This window comes from Arachis hypogaea, chromosome 14 (genome assembly GCF_003086295.3).
Source record: "Arachis hypogaea cultivar Tifrunner chromosome 14, arahy.Tifrunner.gnm2.J5K5, whole genome shotgun sequence".
Lineage (NCBI taxonomy): Eukaryota > Viridiplantae > Streptophyta > Magnoliopsida > Fabales > Fabaceae > Arachis > Arachis hypogaea.
This window is the reverse complement of record NC_092049.1, coordinates 140,045,714-140,057,141: the sequence shown is the minus strand read 5'-3', so window position 1 is coordinate 140,057,141 and position 11,428 is coordinate 140,045,714. Positions and strand designations below refer to the sequence as shown.

At 32.7% G+C, this 11,428-nt stretch overlaps 1 protein-coding gene across 1 annotated transcript; it reads left to right on the top strand.

Moving 5' to 3' along the window:
- The first annotated feature begins 2,852 nt into the window (after window positions 1-2,852).
- On the top strand, window positions 2,853-4,104 carry LOC112743397 (glucan endo-1,3-beta-D-glucosidase-like). The gene is made up of 2 exons (XM_025792608.1): window positions 2,853-2,882; window positions 3,004-4,104. The coding sequence occupies exons 1-2, from the start codon at window positions 2,853-2,855 to the stop codon at window positions 4,102-4,104; spliced, it is 1,131 nt and encodes a 376-aa protein (XP_025648393.1).
- The last annotated feature ends 7,324 nt before the right edge of the window (window positions 4,105-11,428 follow it).

Here is an 11,428-nt window from a genome sequence, read left to right as displayed (position 1 = left end):
GTAATATTTTATACCAATTAGCTTCAAAATTTAATTATTTTTTGAATAAATTAATAAAAATAATAAAAATAATTATTTAAATATAATTGTATTTTAATTTTTCATTCTATTACGTACAGGATAATTTGAAATAAAAGATAATGGACTTGTTGTAACTGTCATGTATTTTGTGCTTTGATTGCATTGTCATCTGAAAATCATGGCGCCTTCATGGAGACCGGGTTCTTCTACAGAATCAGTTTTACGTTTGGAGTTAGCCAATCAGCAGCAGTGACGATAGACAGCGTCTTTCTTTTCTATGGCAGCAATTTTTCGGGCTTTGAAAGTCCATTTATGGTAGATGTGGAATGGGGTGGGTTCAAGAGCGTCAAAATCTGTGGCTAGACAGAACAATAATGGAAGCACCTGCTAGCAAACAAAACAGTGAAAATGCTTGAAGACATCACATCAACAATAACAGAATAACGGAGGAAGTCGATCAAATTTTTCTAAGTAATTTTCTGGTGTAAAGATAGTCCTGTGTTAAACGAGCGAACTAATTTTTTTTGTTAGTGCCGGTTTGTTTGTTCAGCCCATGACAAAAAAAATAACAATAATAAATAAATTTAATTTACCTAATTACTTTTGATAGCAGGTTAACTTTTAAAGAGTGCTGCACTCCCTACTTTGCCTAGAGTGCACTAGCTTTCGCCTTGATCTATGTGTCACTTTAATAAAACTCTTAAATATACATACTAAATGATTAAGTTTAGAAAACTATTTATAAAATAAATTAATCCATTTTAAAATAATGAAATAAATAATTTGTCTAACGAGAATAATTTTAAAAAGAATAATATTAGGAAACCAACACTATAACAGTTAAATTCAACCAATATTATAGCAGGTTATAAAATAAGTCTAATATAAAATTCACTACAGTACGTAGATGAATTTTTAATTGTTTTTAACTTTTTATTGGGTTTATATTTCTAATATTTTTTTAATTAAATTTTAGAAATTTTTTTAAAGAATTTCATTTTTTTCTTTATACTAGTATTAACTGAAATATTAACTTTTAAGTTTTTTTTAATTTAAAATAATAAAAATTTATTAAAAATCAAAGTCTCATATCTAAATTTTTTAGAAACAAATTTAAGTGTTTACTCAATTCATTACTTTTGGGTAGAAGACTTACTACATCAATCTTAAAAATTCAATTAGTAATATGATATTTAAATAACTCAAGCAGCTACTAGTAAGTAAGAAAGAGTTTGACGCACGATTATCATTTACTCAGCTTGATTATTACTAAAGAATTATTACAATTATAATAGTTAAGAATAACTAGATCTTGAAAATTATAAAAGAATAAGATTAGTAAAGACAACATTAAGTTTTTCTATATATATTTTTTCTATTCTCAAGATCAAACCTATAAAGACTTATTTAAAAAGGAAAAAATAATATTTTTACCTATTGCATATTAATTATTAAATATATTACGTGTAACTTTGAAGTTTAGTGGCAGATTAGAAACTTGTGTGGGGCGTGTAGGGATTTAGGGTTGGTTTGAAAAGCTGTAATTTTTTTTAATATTTAATTTATAAAAAGTAGTAGTATTAATATCAGGTACAATTTTTAAAATCAAATTGCAGCTTCTTAAGAAATTATTTAGAAGTTTATAGAGAAGTTAAAAAAATAATTTTTTTCATAATATTACTACTTTTTATTATATTTTTATAAAATAAGCATTTTTAGAACTAAAAATTCAAATACAAAATAATTTATTTATAAACTACTTTTAATATAATTATTTATTATTTAAACTATTTTTTTAAAAAAAAATTTAATTAAACTATTTATCCAAATTGAATCTTAATTATACTGGTGGTTGGTTACCTGATTTGGAATTGAGCACATGAAACTACAAAGATAATAATACATTAATTAAGATTAGGCAAGTGATATATTTTTTTGATCTGAGTAGATATTCTTTAAATTTATTCCTTAAATAATTTTATATTAAATTAATTTAAAAAAATAAAATAAATACATCTAAATAAATTTAATATTTTTTTAATTTAAAATACAAATTCACAAACAGTTTAAGTAAAACTAAAATTTAATAATTTAATTTTAAACTTTTTAAATCCTAGCTTTTTTTTTTTTACCAAAGATATGAGACTCGAACTTGCAACCTCTTAATTGAGTATGGGGAGACTATGCCATTTGAGCTATTACTTATGGGCAAAATTTAGAAAGATAGGAGATTCGAACCCGTAACATCTTAATTAAGTATGAGAAGTCTATGTCATTTGAGCTATTACTCATTGGCTTTTTAAATCCTAGCTAACATATTCCAAAACATCCCTTAATATCTCAAAATACAAGTTTCACTCCATTAAATCTTTCATCCCTTCTAAAATTTAGATCCGTAGTGCCTTACACTCCCCTTCCGTTGCCACGCTCCTCCCTTACGCTGCACTCCTTCCCCACCATGCGCTCCTCACCCGCCCCACTCTCTTTTCTCACCGCGCTTCTCCCTCAAGCCGTGCTAATCCGTCGGGTGCGCCGTGATCTTTCCTTGTCCCATGCACCTCTCATCTTTGGTGTGTTATAGTAACTGCTATCTTTATATCTATTTATTTATGATTTTTTATTATTTTATATGTGTTTATAAAATATTTGGTCTGTTATTTGTTATTTTAAAAGTGTTTACTTAATTTTACTAAAAAAATTTATATTATATGTATTCATACCCTAACCTAACAAATAAACGCCAGACCCAATAACACAAAAAAATTCATCAATAAAGGTGAATTTCATGATAAACCCGATCGACTTCTTTAAAGAGATCGGACACAGACTCAATGGGGCTAAGCTCTACCCAGCCAAAGCAGGTAACTACCACCATAAATCTCTCCTACTATCTCTACCTCATCTAGAAGGTAAATCCCAATAAACTCCCAAAATAAAAGGAACGCTTATTCATCAGATAAAGTGGAACTACTCCAACAAAAGTGGTTAGCAACTCTCACTACAAGGGCAGCAAGGTTGGCTTTGATAGCTGAAGAAGTTGATTTTCTTGATGTGATTCCTGTGGTTAAGAAGTTCTTGAATGAAACCATTACTCCATGGCTAGATGGAACTTTCAATGGGAATGGATTTCTATATGATGAGAAATGGGGTGGAATTGTTACCAAACAAGGATCTACTGATTCAGGTGCTGATTTTGGCTTTGGAGTTTACAATGATCACCATTATCATTTGGGATACTTTCTCTATGGAATTGCAGTGCTTGCAAAGATTGATCCAAAATGGGGTAAGAAGTACAAGCCTCAAGCCTATTCAATTATGTCAAATTTTATGAACTTAGGAGGAGGAAAATCAGAACATTATCATTCAACTTTGAATCATCATTATCATTACACACGTCTAAGGTGTTTTGATCTTTACAAATTGCACTCTTGGGCCGGAGGACTAACCGAATTCGCGGATGGAAGGAATCAAGAGAGCACAAGTGAAGCTATAAATGCATACTATTCAGCAGCATTGTTGGGTTTGGCATATAATGATACAGAACTTGTTTCATTAGGATCAACTCTTACAGCATTGGAAATTCATGCAGCTAAAATGTGGTGGCATGTGAATGGAGAAGGAGATAGAAATATGTATGAAGAAGATTTTGCAAAAGAGAATAAGTTAATTGGGGTTCTATGGTCTAATAAGAGAGACAGTGGATTATGGTTTGCACCTCCTGTGTGGAAAGAGTGTAGGCTTGGGATTCAGCTTTTACCATTGATACCTGTTTCTGAATTCTTATTTTCTAATAAGAGTTTTGTGAAGGAGGTTGTGGAGTGGACAATGCCTGCTTTGGATAGAGATGGTGTTGGAGAAGGGTGGAAGGGGTTTGTGTATGCATTGGAAGGAGTTTATGATAATGAAAGTGCTTTGAAGAAGATTAGAAGCTTGAAGGGTTTTGATGATGGGAATTCATTTACTAATCTGCTATGGTGGATTCATAGCAGAGATAGTTATGATGATGATGATGATGACAGAATAATAGAGGAATTTTGTGATGAAAAACAGGTCTTATCATTTGGTCATCATTACAGCCATTAATTAAGCTAAGTATTCTTAATAATGATTTCAATATCTTATTATCATAAAGTGATGAGACTATAAGTTTAATATATGAATAAATGACCATTTATACTCATGAGAGATGAAAATGCTGACATTTGTACCCATGAAAGCTTGAAACTAATCTTGTACCTATGATAGATGCTGTCCGTGTGACAAAAATGCCCTGACTTGAATCTGAGCTTGGTTCGTGGATTTCCGAACCTACATGGCACTCCCAACCCTCCCCCAAATCTGAGCCAACCATTCACCATCATCATCTTCATCTTCTTCACCATCACCATCACCATAACCTCCATAATCTCCATCACCATCACCTCAGCACCGCCACAGCCACCTCCCTTCACCACAACCTCCGGCGACAACCCACACCGCCGTGCCCCTTTCTCTTCTTCTTCCCCTCTTCTCACTTCCGCTGAGCCCAGAAACCACAGCGTCAGCTCCTCCTCTCCACCAAACAGCCGCGACACCCAACCTTTTCCGCAGCGTCCTTACGGCGTTCCAACCCGTCACCACTCCCCTGTCTGAACCTACCTCCCCCAAAGCTCCCAGCAGCATCAGACAAGCCAAAATTTTCAAATAGCAGCATGAATCAAACAGCAAAATTTTCAAACACAAGCATGAATCAAAACAAACCTAAATCCACTAACATGCATTTTTAACTAACCAAATTAAGCAAAATGAACTAAAAGCAATACAATGAAAGAAACAAAATTCAACAAAAGAAAATGGGAACCTGGAAAGCAGAGAATGAACAGGTGAAGGGAAGTTGATGGCTGAATTGGCCGGGACAGAAGCGGCGGCCTGGTAGTGGCACTGCTTCAATTGCAGCAGCGGAGAGTGAACGCTGCCATGAAATAGGGGAAAACGGGGGGGGGGGGGGAGGGAGATGGAAGACACAGGGGCTGCACCCTGTTCTGGTCGTTCGATAGGAGAACGGAAAACGGGGCTGGAATCGCGACGGTGCTAGGCTGGTTCGCGATGGTGAGACGGGATGACAGAGAAGGAAGAAGAAAGGGGGAAAGGGGCTCATCGTCGGTGTCGTTGTGGCTCGTCGACGGCGCGGCGGTTTGGCCAATGAGAAAGAGGGAGGAGAAGGTGGCCAGTTCGTTGGTGTGGCTGAGGAAGACAGAGAACACGCAAAGGGGAGAAAATGGAAGAGGGTTGCGGTGGCTTGTAGAGGCCGACGGTGATGGTTGGCGGAGCTAGGGTTCGGACAGGGGAGTGGTGACGGGTTGGAACGCCGTAAGGACGCTGCGGAGAAGGTTGGGTGTCGCGGCTGTTTGGTGGCAGATGAGAGGAGACCCAGGAATGGAGAAGGTGGCCGCTGTGGCTCTGGTGGAGAGGAGGAGCTGGCGCTGTAGTTTCTGGGCTCAGCGGAGGTGAAAAGAGGGGAAGAAGAAGAGAAAGGGGCGCGACAGTGTGGGTTGTCGCCGGAGGTTGTGGTGAAGGGAGGTGGCTGTGGCGGTGCTGAGGTGATGGTGATGGAGGTTATGGTGATGGTGATGGTGAAGAAGATGAAGATGATGATGGTGAATGGTTGGCTCAGATTTGGGGGAGGGTTGGGAGTGCCACGTAGGTTCAGAAACCCACGAACCAATCTCAGATCCAAGCCAGGGCACTTTTGTCACACGAACAGCATCTATCATGGGTACAAGATTAGTTTCGAACTTTCATGGGTACAAATGTCAGCGTTCTCATCTCTCATGGGTACAAATAGTCATTTATTCTTTAATATATTGTAACTCCTTTAATTTATACCATTGTTATATGAATAAGAAGAAGTTATTATATTATGAAAATTTTGATGATTACAATTAGGACAACATTCTAGGAAGGAAACTGATATATCAGAACTTTTTGTTGTCACTTTGATTATCAAACACTCTACGGCTTATTAATTTTGACATGTATGTTTATGTTCAATAAATCAAGGCGCACTTATGGCATGAATAGAAAAAGTAGTTAATTGAATCCAATTGAATATGCATGGTTCCATGAAACGTGATCAAGTGTCTGATCTTACATTTTCTAAATATTTGCGGCAATAATATAAGGTGAAATTTGACCACTAAGGAATATTAAAAATGTAAATAAAAACAAATGTACACAGGAAAATGGAATAAAATGATCATACATGCATGCAATAGAAAATAATATATATATAGTAACATATTCTCTTATATAATTTTGACCAAGGAAATATTATTTATACCTAGACATTTTTATTTCCTTCAAAGTCCCAAAAGCTGAATACTTTTACTTCATTCGTCCATAACAAGTGATTTTACGAGAGTCGCCGCTGACAGCGAAAGCCATAAGAACATAGTAACAACAATAACAATGGTGATAGAGGTGATCAACAAGCCTATGGTTACAAACAAGAGAGCCATGGCAGTTGGAACCCATATAGGGCTGAATACAATTATGAGAGGCGAAAAAATGATGATAAGCATGATGGCTACGCCTATAAGAAAGAGAAGCACGCTGATTGCAAGCATGATTAAGGGACGAAGGAAGCTCAATAAGGGAGTGATTTTATTTATGAGTTCATTGATGAACTTTGCTGGGTTTGCAAGAATGTTTTGAAGATCTTGGAGAACGGATGCTGCAACTGATAGTAGGGTGGTTAGAGGGAGGAGAAGAGAGGGATCCAACAATAAGGAGCTTGAAACACCATCTAAGAGGGTGGAAGTGGTGCCTGTGAGAGTATCTGTGATGATGTTGTTGGGGGAAGTGGAAGAGTTGCTGATGGGGGCAGTTACAGATTCTGTAACTGCCGTGGTGATACCTTTTGTGATGTTGTGTAACATTTTGTTTCTTTAGTTAGATTTCAGGATTAGTTAGCTATAATGGAGGAACACATAGGATTTAATATATAGATATCAATCATATCATCAAGTTAAGTTGGTCCCATAATAATAATGGGGGCTTACAGTACCTGGTAGATCATATTATAAGAAGAGGAATGTTAGGGCCAGTAATTTTTGTGATTTGTAGCCATTAAATAGCTATCAATGATGATTTTAATAATGTGAGATTGGTGTGAGATTTCATCTAATGGTTCACTTTTTTTTATTGGTTATATGTTGGCCAAAATTTAATAAAGTTGTTGGCCCCTAGACTTTTCCTTATAAAAAACATTTCAAATATACTATTACATTAGTATTTCAATAAATTTTAATTGTTAATTTTAATTATATATTTTATATATTTTTTTATAATTAAAATTAATGATTAAAAATTATTAAAACACCACTAGTATTCTTAAAAGTTAAGGAACCAACATTATAGCAATTAAATTCAACAAAGACTATAGCAGGATATAAAATAAGTCTAATATAAAATTCACTAAAGATGAATTTTTTTTTTTTATTTTTATTGGGTTTATATTTCTAATATTTCTTTTAATGAAGTTTTAGAAATTTTTTTTAAAGAATTTCAATTTTTTTATATTAATATTAACTGAAATATTAATTTTTAAGGTTTTTTTTAATTTAAAATAATAAAAATTTATTTTTAATTTAAAATAATAAAAATTTATTAAAAATCAAAGAGTTATATCTAAATTTTTTAGAAACAAATTTAAGTGTTTACTCAATTCATTACTTTTAGATAGAAGACTTACTACATCAATCTTAAAAATTCAATTAGTAATATGATATTTAAATAACCAATAATGTTCCACATCCATATAAAATATTTATCCAAGTCATTCAAATAGTTTTTTGTTAACATGCTTCTTCCGTTCTTAAGGGTGGCAATATGTATCTTACCCGCGGATATCTAACCCGACTCCACCAATTATTTCACGATGATAACGTGTTCGGTTCATTATGCAGAAAGCTGTTTAAATTTGATTTTATATAATGAATAATGTTCCATTCATTTAATACCATACATTTGTTTCACCACAATGACGTGTTCGATTCATTATGCAGAAAGCTGTTTATTGTAAATATATATCTTTTCTCCCAAGTCTCCATTCCAAATGATCCACTAGTTTATTGCAAATAATCTCTGTTATATGCACACAAGGAGCAAGCACGTCAAAGTAATTAGTTTCTATGAGTTGTGCCACATTATTTTCATTGAATTTTGTTGTGTTGCTATTCTTTTTCAAACTTCCCAAAGAGTAAAATTCTTTAACATCTCCAGATGAAATATTAACGGCCCAGTCTTTTGTATTAGATTCATAAATTTATTTCTCTCAAAGTCCATCCAAGCACTGTTTTAGATTATTTTTTGAATTGAATTGAATGGAATGCAATTGTTAAATTGAATTGAATGTACGCAGGTGTTCTGAATTGAATTGATAATATCTAAATTGTAGACACATGTGTTTTGAATTTGATTTTATATAATGGATAATGTTCTATTCATTTAGTACTGTACAGTTGATTCAACTTAATAACGTGTTCGATTCATTATACAGAAAGATGTTTTAAATTTGATTTTATATAATGGATAATGTTCCGTTCACTTAGTACTATACAGTTGATTCATCTTAATAATGTGTTCGATTCATTATGCAGAAAGCTGTTTTGAAACTGAATACTGATAGAAACATTTTTTTAATAGTGATATATGCACTCTTTCGGTCCATCCAATGTATTAATTTCGGTTCATTAGGTTTTTAGGGCTATTAATGTTTGATAAATACCCTGATTTCCATTCACGATGAACCTGAAACAAAACAGCAGTCAGACAATTCCAACAGATATATACATTAACATCTCAGACCGACAAGACAAGGATTAATCCATCTTAAATCAGATATATACATTAACATTAGATTTCCAATAACATTTACATTAATATTCACATATATACATTCAAAGAAGTAGTGTTTGCTTTTTTAAACAAGTTAAACAAAATAGTATTAATTACAACCAGTCAAACAAAGTATATCCTATTTACTATCTAAATCTCCATATGTGAATTTACAATAAGGGCTAGAGAGGGTAGCAGATGGCTTCAAGAGTCTTATTACTTCAGATGCCCGAATCACTTGGTCTCTTATTTTGTGCATATGCTTACGTTATAGCGTGGCTTCTCCTTTTTTGTCACCATTGTCTTCTTCATTTTTGCTGTAAGGACAAAAAAATTTAGTCAATAATTTACTCAATACACTGACAAGCACAAGCATGCACATTTTAATCAAGTGAATCAAAATGAGCAACTCCACTGAAACGAACAACATTCATGTACTGAATAAAACGTGATAAACATTCATTCATTAAGAAAAATATTTCTGCATGCACAAGGGCTCAACTGAACACACAACAATAAAGTGAATCAAAATGAGCAACTCCACTGAACCGAACAACATTCATGTGCTGAATAAAACGTGACAAACATTCAATTATCAAGAAAAATATTTCTACATGCACAAGGGCTCAACTAAATACACTAACAATCAAGTGAATTAAAATGAGCAACTCTACTGAACCGATCAACATTCACGTGCTGAATAAAACATGATAAACATTCAATCATCAAGAAAAATATTTCTACATGCACAAGAACTCAAATGAATACACTAACAAGCAAGTGAATCAAAATGAGCAACTCCACTGAACCGAACAATATTCATGTGCTGAATAAAACGTGATAAACATTTAATCATCAAGAAAAATATTTCTGCATGCACAATGACTCAACTGAACACACTAACAATCAAGTGAATCAAAATGACTAACACCAATGAACCGATCAATATATCACAAAAAGAAAATAACAACACATTTTCTATTCATATATCCTAGTTACGCAATAAAAATGGATTTAGAATAAGCCGATTTACCAAACGAAGCAACTCAATCCACTAAACCTTAAATCGAACTAGGAGAAACGCAAATTTTGAATTAAATGAACATAATAACGACAGTTTTTCTCATACTTTGTAGAGTCTCTGTTCTTGTTTTTATTTGTTTTTTTTCTTTCGAAAGTTTGATGCGATTATGGAGTATGAGCAGTTTTTACAGAAAACACGATGGAGGTTTAAGAGATTTTGAGGAAATTTGAACTTCTCCAATGACGATTTTAAAATTGAAGAAGGAACGTTATTTTATAGTAAAAGCATGAATGAATATTAAAAGTTTTGGTGGTTTGAACGCATAAATATATACTTATTAAATTTTTTTAGTGTTAAACTAATTTAAATAGACTTGAATAAAAAATTATATAAATGTATAACATGACTGCTAAATAACTCAATCAGCTACTAGTAAGTAAGAAAGAGTTTGGCGAACGATTATCATTTACTCAGCTTGATTGTTACTAAAGAATTCTTACAAGTTGCAATTATAATAGTTAAGAATAACTAGATCTTTGAAAATTATAAAAGGATAAGATTAATAAAGACAACATCAAGTTTTTCTATATATTTTTTTCTATTCGCAAGATCAAACCTATAGACTACTTATTTAAAAATGTAAAATAATATTAATTTTACCTATCGCATATTAATTATTAAATATATTACGTGATACTTTGAAGTTTAGTGAAAGATTAGAAACTTGTGTGGGGCGTCTAGGGGCTTAATTATACTGGTGGTTGGTTACCTGATTTGGAATTGAGCACATGAAAACTACAAAAATAATAATGAAAAAGTATAGGTAAATAATAAAAATATTAAATAATATGAACAATAAATATATCGGATGTTCAATTTATTAGGTGTGTGGATATTTTAATATTAAGATTTAGATAGGTAATTTATGAATGTAGTGTGTTTTTATTTTATTGGACCCATTTTAAAATTTATTGTTTACATTGTTCACAAAAGTTATTGTTTATCTAGCAGAATCCAATAATAATACATCAATTAAAATTAGGCAGGTGATATTATTTTTCAATACAATTAGGTATCTTTTAAATTTATTCTTTAAATAATTTTTTATCTTATTAATTTAAATAAATTAAAACAAACACATTGAAATATATTTAATATTTTTTTATTTAAAATATAAATTCAAAAAAAATATTTTAAATAAAATTAAAATTCAACAATTTAATTTTAAATTTTTTAAACTCTAATACATTCCAAAACACTCTTTAAATATCTCAATACACAGATTTCACTTCATTAAACTTTTTACCCACTCCTAAAATTTAGATCCACAGCGACTCACACTCCTCTTCTGTTATTGCGCTCCTCTCCTGCTCCGCGCTCCTTCCCCGTCCTGCACTTCTCACCCGCCCCACACTCTTCTCTCGCTGTGCTCCTCTATCGCACCGCGCTCTTTCCCGTCTTGTGCTCCTCACATTTTTGCCGCGCTCCGATTTTTGGCCGGAATTT

Coding starts and splice junctions, on each gene's coding strand:
- LOC112743397 (XM_025792608.1), top strand. CDS start 2,853: ATGGGGCTAAGCTCTACCCAGCCAAAGCAG. Junction 2,883..3,003: donor GCTCTACCCAGCCAAAGCAG/GTAACTACCACC, acceptor CTCCAACAAAAG/TGGTTAGCAACTCTCACTAC.